Raw genomic sequence first — 20,291 nt, forward strand, 5'->3', positions numbered from 1 at the left:
AGTGTGTTCTCCCCATTATCCTGAATCAGTAAAAAGTATTGGATCAGGTCAGCTAATTAAAATCCAATGTGTTCTCCCCATTATCCTGAATCAGTAAAAAGTATTGGATCAGGTCAGCTAATTAAAATCTAAAGTTAAATATTCAAATATCAACATGCTATGAAATAACTGACAAATAAAATTTGTCTTTTGTTACTTTACACTTATTTGAACAATTCAAGTAGTTTAAAAAGGACAGAGTAAACCCTCTGCTGGTTCCCACCAAATTAATCCATGAACACATTCTTAGAAAATGTGTGGCTCCTCACTTGTTTTTCCTGGCAATGAGACAGATGAACTGGGACCTGCACACAAATGACAGAAAGGATGGGAGATCTTTTTGTTCCAGGTGTTAGTAATGAATGGGTGTTCCCAAGCACACCCAGAAATAAGTTGTTATTTTATTATAACTCCTCACTTATTACCTACTAGTAGCAGAAGACCTGTTAGAAGTTAGGAAAGATTAGGGTGTTGGCTCTGGCTGAAAGAGTCTAATCACATTTTATTTCTCCCTTTCTCCTGTTTGTGTTAAGAAAACAGGCCCTTATGCATGGATAGAGTGGGAAGTTTATCTTTCTCTTTCAAGAGGGCTCTATCTAATACTTCTATATGTTATAAAATATGCTGCAGCTAATTAGTCAAGGAGGAAATTAGTCCAAGCAAATTAATCACTGGTACTCAATGTGGAATTTCAGTGCTTTGTGACTCAGAGATTATTTAGTGGCTTCTCCTGCTTTCTTGTTTTCTGTTAAAATGAATTCATCCATGACAACAAGGATGGCCCATTAGGGGCTACCTCAATTGTCCCACTCCCCTTCTGCTGGCACAGGCTCAGCCTAGGGATCAGAAAGTACTCGATCTGAGCTGATGCTTTCATGCAAAGTTGGGACGGCACTACTTTCTCCCCCTTGGAGTACTTCCGACGGGTAGAAACCACAGAGGATGGGGCGGGGCGGGGTGGGGGGAAGAAATGTTCATCACAAGCAGCGAGCATCCTAAACACCTGCTTTTCCTTCCCCTCCCTGTATAACTGGCTCAAGAACCTCCAGGCATATTCAGATGTAAAAATGCTTTTTAAATGGCATAATTAATAAGTCATGAAAACAGAAGCTGTGGCAATGTCTTTTCACTGCTCCCTAAGTCTTACTGATGCTCAGGCAGGGATGGAGACAGGGCAGTTGTCAGATGCCAGCTCCCTGGAGGGCCAGTATGTTAGGGCAGGGCATGGTCAGGACCATGATTTACACCAGAAAGCAAAAGGCTGGGTATCAAAGAGCCTGACACAGATAACACTTTACAGTTAACAATGTACTTTCACATGCGTTGTTTTATTTAATTCTCCTACATATCTTGTTAAGTAAGTTGTAATTCTTACTGTTTATAAATAGGAAACTGAAGTGATTTGACTCTCCTAAAGCCACATAGCTAGAAAGTGGCAGAGTCTAGCCTGAAATCCAGGTGCCCTGACTCTCATTACTTACTCTTTTCCCAGCTCTACATCTGCCTCCCCTACACCTAGATGTTTCCAAGGTAAAGCTTAATGTGATAAATGGGAGTTTTCAGACCATGAGGCTCAGGGAATATCCCCACTGTTTCTCTCCTAACAGACAAAAATTGCGAAGTTGACTGCTATTATAAACAACTATATTCCAACTTTAGGAAGACCATGGGAAGCAAAACCGTATAGTGAACAGAGCATAACACGAGAGCCAGAGATGTAGTTTAAAGTCTAGTTCAGAGTGTACCTCTGGTGACTTACTGCTCAACCACTCTGGGCCTTTATTTCCTCAACTATGAAATGGGGAAATAACTCGTATCTTGAAACATTAGTGTTTCACAAGTAATACATTAAAGCATTTAGAATATTGTTTAGCACACAGCAGGTGTTCAATTCAATCTCTATGGGGCTTAGTATATTGTAGTTTTCTGAAGCATGAATGTCATTGTAGGATGATATTGGTTTCTATAAACAAAAATGATATTCATGATTTTAATAATCATAACGTGTTGCTATAAACATGCCTAATAAAAAGAAAAACAAGTCTACTGCTCTAATGCTAAATGATAAATCTAATTTGGACTATATTCAAAATGCATGCTCCTTATGAAGGGATTTTCCTTCTACAGACATAAAAAACTATAAAATTAGAGTAAGTATGGCTAAAAAAATATACTGCAGTAAAGAATTGGGAAATCCAGAGGTTAGTTTAGCATCCCATTAATAATCTGAACATAATTCAAACATATCTCTTGAGATCCCATCAGTCATAGATGATTTCTATATACTTAGATGACCATTTTTCTCTGAAACATTGTTATATAATACATACATAAATTTATAATGCTTTGGAATAAATATAACTTAATATATCACCTGTTCCGTTCATGTCTAGTTGAGACTACACATTTTTTCACTTTCTGGCTCTGGAAAAATAGATTCTTGAAGCTATTTTTTTCATCTTCTTCTTTAGCACTTTTCTTTACCTTTCTTATACTTCATATATTTTATTTTCTGCTTTGTCTCTTATTTATTTTTAAATGTGTTTTTTATCTCCCAAGTTTATGCTCCTACAAATTCTCAAGCATGTCTTGCCCATCCTTTTTATATCTAGCAGACTACCTTGTACATAGTAGACATTCAATAAATATTTTTTGAATAAAGGATTAATGATTTAATGAGGAGAACTTCAGGTATCAAAATGAAAGAGTAGGAAAACTGGTTTTGTGTGTGTGCTCATAATAGAAGACCAAACTCAAACTGGCTCAAACAATTAAAGAATTTATTGACTCATGTATCTAAAAAGTCTAAACCCAGAGCAGGCTTGAAACAGGAATGGATTGAAAAGTTTTCAATGCCATTAAGTTTCTTCCTCCATTTCTCCATGATTTCCTAGGCTCTGTCTTCCTGTTTGTTTTATCCTCAGGCTTGCTTTTGTAACAAAATGGTAGCTTCACAGGGCTATACTCTTCCTTTTTCACATCAGAGTTGGGCAGAGGATATTTCTTCCCACAAATATCCATCAATATGTACCCACTGGTGACAAAATTCTTACTGGACAAACTTACGTCCATGTCTCTCTATGAACCAATCACTGTTGATTAGGAATGCATTGGACAGGGTCCTGAGGCAAAAGGCTACACCAAGGAAAATGAGATTAACTCTAGAGGTCAGGTTGTGGTTCCATCCCAACCAAACCGTAGAAATGCTTATGATTTGGTGGAGGGAAGGGAAGGAGCATGGGTGGTTAAATGAATCTGGGGGATAATTAAGTGGTAGTGTGAACTTCCATCATTCTAAAAATAAGGCTGAAATTCTCCAGTGTTTGACTTACACTCATCAGGTATATGAAATAAGTGATAAAACACACAGCCTCAGATTAGCTCAGAATAAATCAAATTTTCCTTAAAAGCTTTCTCTTATGGGTGCTTTCTGAATAAAAACAAGTCATTTTCTTCCCTTTTGTCAAGCTATCAGTTAATTTTTTTTCATTAAACCGATTCTTATGACTCATTATGAAAAAGACCTCCAAAATAATTTCATCACATCTAACATTTCTTTTTTCCTGAGATTAAAACAAAACGAACATGCATTCTAATTTAGACTGAGGTATCCTAGTCTTTAGCACAAATATTATAAAATGTTTATCGTCCTTATGGATCCTTTTGGATTACACAAGAGGTGGAATCACCATTGCATTTGATCTTGTTTAATCATAAAATAGCTAAAACATTACCTAAAAAGCGCTATCTAGTCCTTAATTGTCAAGCAAATAAGGTGAATCTCATTGCCCCATTCTTTTAGGGACCTCACTCTTGGCACCAATTATGCAGCACTCCCCGCACGCACCGGACTCTAACAGCCACCCAGCTTTCCCACTGCTGTGGCTGGAATGGCCACTGGGACTGGTCTGCTCTGGCTGGCTGGCGTCCACTTAGCCAAAGCACACCCAGTTCTTCCCAATATCTCATCCACTTACCCTATCTGATTTCTCCCCACAAGAGCCTTCGCCCTTCACCCCCAACAGCTATAATATTACCCAACACGCTACTACTAAAAGCAACAATCTTTGCATTATCTCTTCAGGAAAAGTCAGTCTCTTATTTTTCCTTTGGTATGCTAATATTGCTGATTTGCTAAGGAGAAATAAATAGTTGAGTGAAATGTCTACGCTTCCCTACCCAGATTGCCTGTGAAAAGTAATAGAGAAGATGACTAGCCTTTTCTTTTTAAAACGTCTCAATGATCTTTAATAGAGATCTGTGGTCACCTTGGAGGAGATGAGTCCGCCAAACTGTAGAGCAGACAGGATGCTCAATTTTCACTTCTAGCTTGCAGTCCTCAGGGAGATGGGACCAGAGAAACTCCTTTCACTGCCATTGGTCAAAGCGAAAGGAACTTCAGCGTGCCAATTCTAGCATACCATCACTGCAAGTCTCCGTGTTCCAAGACAAGCATTGAGGACCCACCCCATTCAGGAAGATTTTAAGGGAGTCCAGGCAAAATGTGAAGGACTTACATGCAGATTCACATTGCCAACCTGAGAACTGATAAGGAATACATATTAAGGTTTATGAGAATAAAAAACAAATACTCCAATCTTAAACATTCTAATTTATTTTAATTTGAATGTCAGAGACATCAAAAACAATCAAATTATCTTAAATTTCTACTTTTTAAAGAGTATTTACGAAGGAAAGAAGGCATTCTTATGGGCCTCCTTGAACCACTAAGCTTTTTATATTTAGACAAGCTATTGCTTTTTTGAAGAAATTGCTATTGGTCATTCAGATTTTCAAATTCAAAAGAGAGACTGAGAAAAAAAAATTAACTGTGTGCTGAAGAAGCATTGCTTCTAACACACCACTTTTAAGCACACACATTCAAAAGCTAGTTTTTAATCCTATTTTATAGCCTGTACCATGAATTTGGCAGGAAATTCAACCAAACCCTTCTTAATTTGTATCCTGTTATTTTTGGTAAACAAGAATGTATACATAAGCTTTCACATTCATATGCAAACACATTCCACCAGAGAAATTCTGACACATTCACTGCTTAGAAATAAACCTCGTCTCCCTTTGAGGCACAAGCTAGTCTCCAATTCTGAACTTTCTGAAGGCCATCCATATCAGAGGAGATGTCCCTAGTGTTACAAGTTTCATCACATATGTCCCTAAATATAGCAGAGGTAGTGAAATCCTCTAGGACTGATGGTATATCCAATTTGATCCTTAACCTGATTCCAAATCTATGAACTTGAAGGATCATCCCCTTGTAACGAGAAATAAAAGTACTGATTTATATTTATGTTAATCTATAATTTGAATATTCTCTATTGGTATCTGAAAGAACTGAAATCCATTCACTGTTGAAAAATGTGCTAGCTTTTGAGTTTGAGTCAAATGAAAAAGTAAAGTAATATTTGACACTGGTGAAAAGTGAAGTCAATTCTTGAAAACAAGAAATTAGCCTTGTTCTCACCTTATAGATAAAGAAATCAAGTCCCCACCTTACAGATAAAGTTAAGAAGGGAATAAATATTAAAAAAAAATCATCTTACACAATAATGTAAGAATACAATTTAATTATCTTTTTGCTTTGGTTTAACATTTTTGGTTTCGTATCAAAGTTACCCACATTCCTGGTATCTCACTGTTTATTGACATTCATCATTTTATTCCATGACAATACTGCTAAAATATGTTTCCACTTCTTTTTTTGCCAACTATTACATTTTATCTCATTTCCAGATGTGGACAAGGATGGAAGGGAAATCGTTGCCATATCAAGGTTAACCCTCCCATTGCTGATTTCACGGACACTCAGAACAGTAGGTTACATTGTGACCACAGTCACTTGAGTTTTGGAGTCTCTAATATTTTTCACTGAATATTTACATTTTTCATTGGTTTGAAATTCCAGATATATGGACCCTCCTGGGTATTGGATTAGCTTTCCTGACAACTCATATAACAGTAGCGGTCTTGTGTTTTCTTGCCAAGAGAAAAGTACCAGTAAGGTAAGTGATGCCTTTGATTGCTGTGGCAGACCAATTTTCTGAAACATTTCATTTGCTATATTTTCTTTCACCCCATATTACATACTGGTAACTTTAGTTTTCCATACTTTATGGATTTATTTTTCTGGGTAGAAAGCAAGAGCTACTTAATGATAATCACTCTTGTTTTAAATAAGAAGCATTAAGTTTACTTTTCCAATTATGTTAGGAACATTTTTGATGACACCAGAAAACAGAATCCGACATTCTCCCCAAATTAAAAAGGCATGAGGCGATGGATGTCCCACTTTCTGGTAGTGCCTGGGGAAGGCAGCAGAACTGCCAAAGGGATCCTTTCTTGACTTGCTTAGGGAGGCTGGCTCTAAGCACCAGTGTTCCAGACCAAGACTCCCATGTTCTAGCCAACATACAGAACAGAGGCCAAGAGCTGCTGCACCTGGAGGACCTCTGTGGGCTGGGCTCATGCATAACTAAGACCTCACAACCTACAGTGCCCTTCAGGACCCTGGGGCTTCCTACCCAATACCCATCTTCCCATCACCTGTATGGGAAACACATCACCCCAATAATGAAAGCGATTGACTTTCCCATAACCTGAACAAGGTAAGGGCTAAGAATAAGATTTAATGAAATTTTTTGATGGATCTTTATTGGAGTATAAATGCTTCACAATACTGTGTTAGTTTCTGTTGTACAACAAAATGAATCAGCCATATGCATACATATGTCCCCATATCCCCTCCCTCTCGAGCCTCCCTCCCACCCTCCCTATCCCACGTCTCTAGGTCATTGCAAAGCACCGAGCTGATCTCCCTGTGCTATGCTGCTGCTTCCCACTAGCTATCTATTTTACATTTGGTAGTGTATATATGTCAATGCTACTCTCTCACTTCGTCCCAGCTTACCCTTCCCCCCCTCCATGTCCTCAAGTCCATTCTCTACGTCTGTGTCTTTATTCCTGTCCTGCCCCTAGGTTCATCAGTACCATTTTTTTTTTTTTTAGATTCCATATACATGTGTTAGCATACGGTATTTGTTTTTCTCTTTCTGACTTACTTCACTCTATTGCAGACTCTAGGTCCATCCACCTCACTACAAATAACTCAATTTCACTTCTTTTTATGGCTGAGTAATATTCCATTGTATATATGTGCCACATCTTCTTTATCCATTCATCTGTCGATGGACACTTAGGTTGCTTCCATGTCCTGGCTATTGTAAATAGTGTTGCAATGAACATTGTGGTACATGACTCTTTTTGAATTATGGTTTTCTCAGGGTATATGCCCAGTAGTGGGATTGCTGGGTCATATGGTAGTTCTATTTTTAGTTTTTTAAGGAACCTCCATAGTGGTTGTATCAATTTACATTCCCACCAACAGTGCAGGAGGGTTCCTTTTTCACCACACCCTTTCCAGTATCTATGGTTTCTAGATTTTTTGATAATGGCCATTCTGACTGGTGTGAGGTGATACCTCACTGTAGTTTTGATTTGCATGTCTCTAATAATTAGTGATGTTGAGCATCTTTTCATGTGCATGTTGGCCATCTGTATGTCTTCTTTGGTGAAATGTCTATTTAGGTCTTCTGCCCATTTTTTAATTGAACTGTTTTGGTTTTTTTTTTAATTTATTTATTTACTTATGGCTGTGTTGGGTCTTCGTTTCTGTGCGAGGGCTTTCTCTAGTTGTGGCAGGCGGGGGCCACTCTTCATCGCTGTGCGCGGGCCTCTCACTATCGCGGCCTCTCTTGTTGCAGAGCACAGGCTCCAGACGTGCAGGCTCAGTAATTGTAGCTCACGGGCCCAGTTGCTCCGCGGCATGTGGGATCTTCCCAGACCAGGGCTCGAACCCGTGTCCCCTGCATTGGCAGGCAGATTCCCAACCACTGCGCCACCAGGGAAGCCCTGAACTGTTTTTTTGATATTGAGCTCCATGAGCTCTTTGTATATTTTGGAGATTAATCCTTTGTCCATTGTTTCATTTGCAGATATTTTCTCCCATTCTGAGGGTTGTCTTTTCGTCTTGTTTATGGTTTCCTTTGCTGTGCAAAAGCTTTGAAGTTTCATTAGGTCCCATTTGTTTATATTTCCATTACTCTAGGAGGTGGGTCAAAAAAGATCTTGCTGTGGTTATGTCAAAGAGTGTTTTTCCTATGTTTTCTCTAAGAGTTTTATAGTGTCTGGTCTTACATTTAGGTCTTTAATCCATTTGGAGTTTATTTTTATGTATGGTGTTAGGTAGTGTTCTAATTTCATTCTTTTACATGTAGCTGTCCAGTTTTCCCAGCACCACTTACTGAAGAGGCTGTTTTTTCTCCATTGTATGTCCTTGACTCCTTTAAATGCATCATCTCTTGCACACCTGAGTTTGTGGTCAGAGATTTAGATTTGCTGCAGATCACTGTGTCACAGAGCACTGGATAACTGCATTTTCGTTGGTGCCAACTTGTATGTGCTCCCACTTGAATTCTCCTCAGATGTCCAGTCTGCAATCATGTTAATTAGCAGACACCAATCTTGATATCATCAATTAAGGCAAATTTATTATAGAATTATAGTGTTCGTTAGAAAAAAAATACAACATTTTAATCCATTACTATTAAGAAGATCTTACTCATCTATTAATTCTTTTTTTTTTTTTTAATTTATTTGTGTCTACGTTGGGTCTTCGTTGCTGCACACGGGCTTTCTCTAGTTGTGCTGAGCGTTGGCTACTCTTTGTTGTGGTACGCGGGCTTCTCATTGTGGTGGCTTCTCTTGTTGTGGAGCACGGGCCCTAGAATGCGCAGGCTTCAGTAGTTGCTGTGCGTGGGCTCAGTAGTTGTGGCTCGCGGGCTCTAGAGCGCAGGCTCAGTAGTTGTGGCACACTGGGCTTAGTTGCGCCATGGCACATGGGATCTTCCAGGATCAGGGATTGAACCCGTGTCCCCTGCATTAGCAGGCGGATTCTTAACCACTGCGCCACCAGGGAAGACCCCTATTAATTTTTTAGTGCTTTCTTATGTGCCTAAAATATGTCAGACAGTGTGGATACAAATATGAATGAAAATCAGTCTGGACTTAATGTAGTGGGGAAAAACAGAAACAAAGCTACTAAGTGAAATACTGGTTTTGTGCTAGGAAATACATGTATTAGTCAGCATTCTCCAGAGAAACAGAAAGATAAGATAGATAGATAGATAGAAAGCTAGGTAGCTGGTTAGATATCCTATTGTTTTTCTCTTTCTCTCTGTGTATATATATATCTTTAAATATCAAATACATAATATATACTTAATGTATAAACATAATATATTATGCAGTATATATCATTAATACATTGGTTATTGTTATATTACTATATTGTCTTATCATGTTTAAATATATCAGTATATAATATATAATATATAAAGATATCTCAAATTAACATATATCTCTATATAAAGAATTACATATTCATATATTACATTTATGTAATATTAGTTACATAAATTATATTTATTAATATTAATGAAATAATCAATATTTTAATTGTATTAATAAGAAAATTAATAATGTAATATATTAAGAGAGAGGGATTTATTTCAAGGAATTTGCTCCTGTAATAGTGGGGACTGGCAAGCCTGAAACTTGCAGGACAGGCCTGCAAGCTGGAAATTCAAGTAAGAGTTGATGGTGCAGGCTTGAGTCCAAAATCTGCCAGACAAGCTATCAGACTGGAAACACAGGTAGGATTTTCTGCTGCAGGCTTGAGGCAGAATTCTTTCTTCTTCAAGAAATCTCAGTCTTTTCTCATAAAGCCTTCAAATAAGTGAATGAGGCCCACCCACATTATGGAGGGTAATCTGCTTAAAGTTTGCTGACTGTAAATGCTAATCACATCTGCAAATTCCTTCTCAGCAACATCTAGACTAGTGTTTGAGCAAACAGCTGAGCTCCATAGCCTAGCCAGGTAGATACATAAAATTAATCATTGCAGTGTATAAATAAGCTGTCATATTAACACAACCAGTGGGAGTCCTCAGAAACAACCCTAAATTTCACACCTTCTCCAGATTCCTATTGGACAGCCTGTACTGTCAGGGCTATGGAGAGACCTCTCAGGCTAACACTGGTGGCAGCACAGCCCAGCCTGACAGAGCCGCCGCTCCTTTCTCTCTTCCATTTCTGTCATTCTTCTGTAATTCTACACTTTCTCTTCCTCTTTGCTCCTCACTGCTGATTTCCCGCCCTCTCCTCTTCTCTCTCACTAGTACCTTCTCTTCTGATTTCCAAAATCTCAAGACAGTGCTTTTATTCCCTATAACTCCCCCAAACAAATATCACTCCAGACAGTGATACTTGTATTTCTCGTGTAAGTGATCTCCTGAATTGTTCACTGCACACCCTGCCCCAGAGGCCACAGTGAGGAAGTTCCTACTTTGGACCTGCCTCGGCCCAAAGGTGGGGAAGACCCAACCCAGAGCTACCACCATCCCTCTGCCAGTCCTTTGGACTGGGGGAGACTTCTCAAGGATTTGTGGCACAAATCGTTTCAGGGGAGTCAATTTACAGATGCTCAAACTTCAGAGGTTCTCTTCTGACTAAGAAAGGTGCATTTGGCCCCAGGGCATTGCCTCTCTTGTTGCTTCTTTCCCAGATGTCCTCATTACCTTACACTTATCCTGAAACTTACCAAAAAGAGATTCCTGTAGCAAAAGAGATTTGAGATAAGCAATATTGAAAGGGGAACAGGAGATGAACCTTTGCCAAATTTATCTTCTCAGTTTCCCAATCTTTCTCTGTCTCTCTTCCTCTTTCTCTCCTTTCCCACTTAGATTTTGAAATCATGATTTCTTTTTAATTGAGGTATATTGTTTTACAATGTTGTGTTAGTTTCTGGTGTACAGCAAAGTGATTCAGTTATATGTGCATATTACATATATTCTTTTTCAGATTACTTTCCATTATAGGTTTTTACAAGGTATCAAATATAGTTAGTTCCCTGTGCCATACAGTAGTACAGTAGTACAGTACAATATTTTATATACACTAGTGTGTATCTGTTAATCCCAAACTCCTAATTTATCCCTTCCCCCCACCCTTTCCCCTTTGGTTTATTTTCTATGTCTGTGAGTCTGTTTCTGTTTTCTAAATAAGTCCATTTGTACCATTTTCTTTTAGATTCCCTGGGACACATTTTAACATATGCATCTGAGTTTAACAATGAAGTCAGTCTTTTTCTGAAAATTAAGTTTGATTTGGTTGATTGGATAGTTAGCAGGACTGGCTTTGTCATTTAGATGAGATGGCAGACAAATTCCATAATTTTAAAGAACTCAATATAAAATATTTCAGAAATTATATTCTTTGCAACCACTAAACTTATCATAAAAATTTTAAATATTAACATGAAAATGTAAAAGGAGATGCGTATTTTTCTAAATTATTTTAGGGAAAACTCAAGTGGCAGGGTTCAAAGACCACCGCACCAAGTTTAATTTTCCACCATCTGCACCCTCCACATACACCCTAGCCTTGGGAAAAGTCTCACCATTTCCCCAAAGTGCATGGCTTTTCACACCCTCTGCCTGGCAGAGCTATACAAACTCATGTATTTTTGATATTAAGCAAAAATATCCTGCCATCCCTTCAGGGTTAGTCACTGAGTTGTCAGCATGTTATCCTAAAGAAGACAGTTATAGCTCCATTATGTAGTGTTACTACTAAACTATTTCCATATTAACCAGTTCTTATCTTTACATCCCCAGTTTCTAGCATTGTATGCATAACTGATACCCAATACACGCCCACTGAAGGCTATCTATACTTTATTGAACACTATCCATACTTCTGACCATCACCAAAAACATTGCTCCTGTCTACTAATTACTTTTAAATTAAAATGTTGCACATTAACTTTTAAAAAATGTCTTTTTGCATGAAATCTTTTAAGCCCTAAAGCAAGTTAGAATGCTTGGCCAAGAGATGGCTAAATGATAAAAATGACTCACCTTGAAAATAATACCAAAACTTTGAGATAGGCAGGAATTAATGTAAGCAGGAAATTCATCATCCTCTCTAAATAAACCTTAACCTTAAGATTTTTCATTAGATTTTATAAAAAGAATCTGTAGCATAAGAGGCCCTTCAGTGACTTGAAAGAAACGTTTTTGTATTAATTTCTTAAAAACATAGGATGGAGCACTGCATGCTCAGACAATGCTAAGCACAGCAACGAGACTCTTAAAGTTGTTTTTAGAGATGCAGTTCCTGGATTTTATTATACATTCTCTGACCTTTCTGTTAGCTACTTGCCATTGAATGTATTAGTGAGGACACTCTGATTGCAGGGGAAGAAAGCATCTCAAGCACCTTAATCAAAATAAAGAATTTAGTGTAACAATGCACATGTCTTCCAGAGCACAAGGGTAGGAATAAAGAGATCAGACCTCAGGAAGGCCTGGACCCAGCAGTATTCTTCATCTGCCTCTCATCTCTGCTGCTTTTTGCTTCATTCTTGTTGGTTCTCTCTCTGAAGACATACTTCCTTTTCTCTCTGTCTATATAAGAAAAAGGTGTGGACTAGAGAATGGATGTTTGTTACTCATTATGTCCCCAGATCTGTGGAGAGACTATATCTTTGTTTTTACGTCTCTGTTCCATATTCCAAAGGATAACCCTCTGATTAGCCCACTTGGGTCAAGATCCCATTTCTGGTCAAATCAACTGTGGGTGAGCTATGGGGCAGGATCAATAGTACAAACATGGCTGCTGGGTGGGTGGGTGGGGTCATCATGAAAGGTCTCTGAAAGGTATCCACTACACCTGTCCCCATGGTCCAAAATCCACCAGATTTTTACTCATGACACTTTAGAGGAAGCAACAAATGTAGCAGCCTTCTAGAGCTGTTTGTGGTTCATACAAAGTAGATGTGACAATCCAGCCTACACCTAGAAATCTAGATTAAAGGATACAAAATAAATAGTGGACTATTTATTCTTAATTTGCTGAAGCCACATAACACCCACAGCTTTCCTATTTTGGATTATATCATCTTTGCCTGGGGGAAAATATGCAATAAATTGCTGTTTATTATGCTGCATTGTGGCACTTACTCCTAAAGAATTGTGTTAATTTAATAAATACACTAACAAAAGTTAAAAATTAACAAACCTATTTCATTCAGTTATGCTGAGAAATAAGATATGTTTATGTCTTTTCTAAAAATTTTCTAAATAATTTCATAGGATTGTATGTATGTGCAACAGTAAAAAGATTGCTGATTAGGAAATTATAAGACCTGAATGTGATCTTGGGAATGCCTCATTATTCAATGCCACAAACATGTGCTAGTCTTGAGAAAGCTCAGAGATATATAAGATTATCATCTTATATGCTTTCTGACTCATAACTCCATTATAATATATATTTGACTATGGCATGTGTAACGGTAGAAATGTAAAACAAAATACTTTGGGGGTAAAATGGAAGGAAAGAAGGATCAAAAGAATGATTGTTGTTTGTATTTCTGATAAGAAAGAAGGTTACTAGGATCCCGAAAGCTATACCAGCTGCCCATGAGAATTACAGATGTTCTTGTTTGAGATTTATGAATAAGTGGCCCTGACTTCCAAATAAAATATCTATCTCTGTAATATTATTCTTTCTCCCAGACCCTTTCCCACTGCTGACACCCTGTATAATAATATGGCTCTTTGGAGGCAGAAGTTTTGCTTCTCTTCCAGTGTGAGATCCTGGCATAGACCTAACCTGGACCCAGCGATGGGTATTTATTCTTAGTCAAAATCAAAACCTTACTTACTCTATGCCTCAAGGCATTCAGCTGCTCTTGCAGCTAGAATGTCACTAGTGAGCCTGTCCTTGGTCCCTGAAATGAATACTTAGTCTTAGCAAACTGGAATTCCACTAGCGGCAATAACCAAGGTCGTCTCATAACGCTTGCGAACATTTGCTCTCTCCACATGTGCATTTGCCCTCAAGAAGTACAGCTGTTAAGATCCACGAACCGAACTCCCCAGTCTCAGTCCTTTGTGCATACATTGGCCATGCTCCGCCAAACCCTGCTAAATGTTTACTTTGAGCTAGAAAAGCCAAATGGAGAGCAGGGTTTCGAAATCTTCCCCTTAAAAACGGGATTGGACCATGTGTGATAATGATGATTTCTCCTCTTCCTCCTCCTTCTTTTTCTTCTCTTTTTTTTTAAAATAAGAATCTTATGCAGCCTAGTCTTTTATACTTTTCCCTTCATCCTCACCTTTGTTTGTTTGTTTTTTTTTTAATCCTGAAATGGTAGAACAGGCCCATAAAAGAGACCTCAAAGGAAAAAGAGTCTTTGTCCCAAACTGATCACATCTCTGCTCCTCTCAGAAGAGTCCCATTCCCTACCCTGTGGCCGGGAATTTCATGAAGTCAGAACTCCTCTTATTCAGAGTGGAGTGAGTAGTGCACCGGGGCAAGCCTTGGCATATCACATAGAGGTGATATATTCTGGGGAGCCAGCAATTCAGACGGATGAAGAGGGCTGCAAAGGGAAGGTAGCAATCGTATAAAGACTTGAAGGATGGAGAAGCCAGGCAGAGATGAAGAAAGAGGGTTCCTGAAAATAAAAGAGAATGTGGAAACTTATGGTTTTCAAATTGGCTGACATAGCTATAGAATGGGGGTGGGAGAACAAATTAGATTACACTTAGAAAAGGATATGGTAGAGAGGCGGTTAAAAGTTTTGAATGCCTATTTTAAGGAGATTTCAACTTATTTTAAAAAATTGGGCTGAGTGCTGGCTATCTTCTGTCTGTCCCCCCAAGTCCACCCTCTACACTTCTCCACCAAACAGGATGGAGAGGGTGGAAGGTGGATCTGGAGACCTGACCTCTATGCACTGCACTAACGGGCTGAATTTATATTCATCTGAATTTATAATATGTTTGGCCAAAGTGGAGCACCTTGAGGGAGGAAAGAGAGAGGGGCTGGGTATTCATAACCCTGGCTCCTGCCTGCAGCATGGTTCCAGGTGGCTGCTGGCAGTGACAGGTCCATGAGGAGCCCCTATGCACTCCACAGCTGTACCCTTCTCAGTCTGCCTCCTTCCAGCCTAGGGTGGTAACAGGCATGATGTCATTGGCCCAGCCTACTGCACCATTGCTACTGGTTTCTTTATATTCTGGCCAAACCTTTGCAAACTGTCACTTGATCAAACGCTCCTCAAATTTCCCAGTTTGAGTATGTCAGCTATTTCCTGCTAGGGCCTTAACTGATGCAAGCCAGGTAAGTGTTTTAAGAATGTAAGAAGAATGACAAGATCATATCTATGGTTAAAAAAAAGAATGCAGAGCATGAGAACAGATTAGGAAAAGATTAAGAGAGCAATCTGCAGTCTAGAGGACATAAGCCTGTTTGAGAGGTTAGATGAGAGACAGTGAGAACTTGAACTTGAGCAGTGGTGACTGACCTAACATAGGAGGTGAGGAAAAAGCAGGGGTCAAAGTTGATCCGAGGATGTCATGTCTAGGCAACTGCACAGTTGGTAATGCCACTAACAGAGATCCAAAAATCCAGGAAGAAAAACAGGTTGGGCAACAGGGAAGAAAACTATTTTGACATTCTGTATTTTCTTATACATAAAATGAGGAAGTTGAACTAAAGTTTTCCCAAATGTGTGTCATGTATATAGGCCACCTCCACAATTTAGGGCATGACTATATATTATGTTTACTATTCTTTTTATTTATTTACTTATCTTTAAATAGACTTCACAGTTTGGTCCTTTGGGCCCTGAGTATTCCCTGGTTGTAATGTAACTGCATTAAGCCTTTCAGCTATTAGAGTGCCTTTTACCTGACTGAGTAGTGTCCTACCTTTATCTTTGCATTCTGAGAGAGTTAATGCTTATTTTTAAAAAATTTTAAAGTATCTAACTTACGATATTAAACCAGGCACTTGGCAAATCTTTCTGTATGGTGGTCTTGACCATGCAACTGACTGATGGTTAAAAACAGCAATATCTGGGACTCGGTTATAATTCTATCCACTGATAAAATCTCTGGGAAGCAGAGACAGCAGTGTCTGTTTACTCTGCTCCTTGCCTAACACACAGTGTGCATTTCATAAGTAACATGTAGGGCAGATGAAAAATAAGATGGCTAGGATCTGTAGATTTGCAGTAATACATCAAAGTCTTGGAATTCAGGCTCTATGGGCTGATTATGCCCAAGACATTGAATGAGTGGTGCCAGCTGCCTCTTTCCAGACTCTAATGGCCAAGAAGAACTTGTTGATCAAAGGAAGATAGAACAAATTTTCAGAAGTGCTAGGCTTACTTCTTCCTTTGCCATAAAAATAAAACATAAAAAGGGAAAACTTTCGCAAAGGCTAACCACAGAAGTTGTGTCATCTGCGAATTTTCCGAAGTCATGTTGGACAAAAAGTAAGCACTCCTACCTCTGAGCTTCCAAAGCGCTTTGTTCTCAGCCTTGTTTTTCCCTCATCACATTGACTTTTGATTTGATGTCTCCCATAACAGATTGTGAGCCTCTTAGTGGTAGGGTCCTTGTCCTATTTATATTGATATTCCTTAGAAATTCATCATAGAAAATATCTGTTCAATCAAATGTCTCAGCCTGTTTCCAGTAGGATGTTTGAGCCCAAATGAACATTTTATTTTCCAAGAAATATTTTACTCGGCCTCAATGCTCCAGGATTTATTCCTACTAGAATACTCACAGATGACTCTTAAAGTTAGGATATCATTGTTCGGTATTCTTGAAGAATTTCAATCTAACTTGATTGACCTTCATGCCATTCTACAGAAGCTGAAAGCAAGTAAAGGAATCCCAAGTGAGCCCTACATGTATAGCTCTACATGTACCCTTAGCAAAATCATTATTGGGGTCCATGATGGGCTACCAAATCAGCCCATAGTCAGAAGCTTACATCCTAGAATATTAATGAAGGACATTAGAGAATACCAAAAACCTACAAGTAGGAACATTCATAATCTATGGAAGAAACTGGGCATCAAAACACCTGGGCATTTCAGGGAGGCAGGAAATTCAATTTACTTTAAAAAGTGACAATATTCACTCCTCTCAATATTGTCCTCACACTATACCATTTAATTTGGGTATCTATATGTGTGACAGATTTCACCCTGAAGTTTCTGAAAACAGTGCCTGGCATCTGACAATCGAATCTAATCAATATAACTGGTAATCTAATTACCAGTTTTATTAATAAGGATATTATTACTCTCATTCTACTTTCTTTTGTGAGTACACAGATTAACTCTTAAAGTAATATTCATATTTATCAAATGAACAAAATTAGAAATTTCACATGAATTTCAAAATGATTTGCTATTTTTACTAAATAAGTAGTAGCTCTTTAAATAACCAGTTCCCTGGTCATTTATTATATTATTTGACTATGCAAAATCAGCTTACATGCAATGTGTCAGGAATATAAGTCTGGAATAATGCAAGCTTCATTGGTGTGTACGTGTGTGTGTTGTCACTGCAAACTCTCCCAAGTTGTTTCAAATCTATTGTCATTGGATACAGACTCCAAATAGTCTAAGAAATAAATTCTGTGTAAAAAATATAAAGAGCACTTTACTGTATAATAGCCCCATGTTCTAATTATTTGATCTGAAGATAGCTATTTTGCCATTTTAATACAGGTGACTATTTGGCAGAAATAGTCCCCAGGGCAGGATTCAAGGCCCTTTTCAGCGTCTTCTCTCTGTTCACTATAAATCTTACATTAGCAGGAAGACAGCATTTCAGTCCTGAAATATTTCAGTGTTGCATGTGTTTCTTCATATCCAAGCAATCAGAGTAGAAGAATGTGTTGTAGGAAATCAGAGTTGCTCCTTGAAAGACGTAACCTGTTTAAATGAGGAAGGACAGGCAGGCAGTAAAGAAAAGCGTGCTATTAGCAAATCATTTAGCTCTGCTATGGCATGTAGCAAATACATTTCGTTCCTTTTGCTGGAGAATCAGAATTCTAAATGTTCTTCTTTATTAATGTTACTAGAGGGTAGGGAATTTCAAAGAGGGGAAGATGGGATCAGCTTCATAATTTTTCTTCATAACTGCTTTGCCATCCTCCTGATAGACTCTTTTCTGCTTTCAATTATGTTTCACACAATTTCTCCTTAACAGCATCCTTAGGGACACTCTTACAAGTTCAACAATCTGTTTACTGGGTTGGAATTTCTAGTTCACTAATGAATCAAAGGACAGAATGACAAGAGAACTTGAAAGACCAGCTTATTTTTGTCTTTGTGAAAAGAAACACATATATCAGAAACTCTCAGCGATTCATTTATGTACTTGTTGGCAAAAATTTATTAAGCATCTATTATGTGCTGGGCACTGTGCTAGTCGCTGGGAATATAGAAGTAAATGATAATTTACACTCGGGTGGAGACAGCATATAGAAAAGCAGATAATGTCAATTCTTCAACAAGCATATATGAAACACATGCAGTTGCTTCCTACAAAGCTCTGGAGAAACACAGGTAAAAGAGAGGCCAAGTCTCTTTCAAAGGTGAAAATAATATGGTGGGGAAATTGAGGAAGGATTTAGTGAGTATATGCTGCATCACTCAAGTCTGAATTCATGGATTGAAATCCCCAAGATGAAAATGAGGAAGCGCAGACAGAACAGCTTGTGTCAAGGCACAAGCTGTAATGGAGAATGGTGTGGTTAGTGTGAATAAAACATAGGTCAGGTAAGGAAAAATGATAGGAAATTTACTGAGAAACAACAGGGATAGACTATTTTTAAGAAATCTATATAGAATGCTAATCATGTGCTTGTGTACTTATAATTTCTCTTTATGTTTTAAAAATAAGTTGTTCTAAAATAACTACAAGAAAATGCAATTTTATTGCTTTTTTCAAATTTTAAGTATTATAAGCTGAACTAATTCATAGACCAAAGAGAGTTTTAAGTAAATGTATTAATAAATCCAAAATAGGGTATATTTAAAGGAATTTGTAGGTATTTGTAAGTCATAATGAAATAAGTAAGTTTTTCTAGATAGATTGTCATATCGTGTTGTCAACTTTAGATTGTCTAAAATGATTTAGAAAGAAGCAAGTTGCTAGGTGACCGCTAAGGGAAATCACGAAGACTGATAATTAACTTCAACATTGCAATCAGTTTCAATCAAACAGATTATGTGTCTATGGGAATTCAATAAGAGAATTAGAGGGTGTTTTCATATAGAGCAATTTACATGAAAAAATATTTCATTCTGATCGAAGAAAGTTATATAGTACTTGGCCCTTTCCAACTGTGGGACTAAGAGGTATCACATTCATTCAAAGAGAAAGGAAGAGAAAATATTTTCAGAAGAGGTAGCTAGCAAAAAGTTAGCCAGGCAAATGTGTATTTACTCATATTTGAACACCCAGTGTTAGTAGAACAGAGCCAGCAAAACTATGTGTGATGAAGGACCGGATGTGTTTTGCTTTGTTTTGTTTTCAATCCATCACATACCAATGCTTTTGTAAGAAGTATTGGAAAAGTGAAATTAAAAGACACACAAAATACTAGCCTAAATTTCTTATTCTGAGCCTCAACAGACATAAATTTACTCTGTCAAATAGCTACAAACATTTCTAAACACCTATCCTCAATTTTTGTATTTATCTCATTATGGAACCATAAACAGAATAAGACCATTACCATACATAAATCACACTCTGAGTAGCTCTGCAGTAGAGTACATGGCACATATTTGGGACTCAAGTAACGTTTCTGAGATAAATTGGAAAATAAAGATTTTATCTCTGCCCATAGGAAGTTAGCATTCAAGTGGGAGAGACATGAATGTAAATAGATAAATGCAACTAAGTTCATTTTTCTAGACAGAGTCTTACATAGCGTTGTCAACTTTAAATTGTCAAAAGATTTAGAAAGAAGCCAGTCGCTAGGTGATTAATAGGGAAAATCACAAAGACTGATAATTAGCTTCAATACTGCAATCGGTTTTTAAGCAAAGAGATTATGTGTCTAAGGGAATTCAATAAGGAAATTAGAGTGAGTTTTCATATGGAGCAATTTACAGGGAAAAATATTTCATTCCAATTAACAAAAATACCATATATCCTGATAGTAAAATGCACACTGCACAGGGGAGTACAAAGAAGAGAAAAGGTTTATCTGGCTCCAGAGCTGGCAAAGGCTCTGGCCAATGAGGAGGGTATTTAAGAGCAAAAACAGGAATTAGACCTACTTAAAAC

The 20,291-nt window shown here is 37.9% G+C and overlaps 1 protein-coding gene across 1 annotated transcript in view; it reads left to right on the forward strand.

Moving 5' to 3' along the window:
- Positions 1 to 20,291, forward strand: part of MALRD1 (MAM and LDL receptor class A domain containing 1) — a 621,227-nt gene that overhangs the window by 575,972 nt on the left and 24,964 nt on the right. The window contains exons 38-39 of the mRNA XM_082449909.1: positions 5,791 to 5,870; positions 5,963 to 6,059. Of these exons, the coding sequence (XP_082306035.1) occupies positions 5,791 to 5,870; positions 5,963 to 6,059 (177 nt within the window). The remainder of the gene's footprint in view (positions 1 to 5,790; positions 5,871 to 5,962; positions 6,060 to 20,291) is intronic.

This window comes from Balaenoptera physalus, assembly GCF_965194825.1.
Source record: "Balaenoptera physalus genome assembly, chromosome: 2".
Classification (NCBI taxonomy): Eukaryota; Metazoa; Chordata; class Mammalia; order Artiodactyla; family Balaenopteridae; genus Balaenoptera; species Balaenoptera physalus.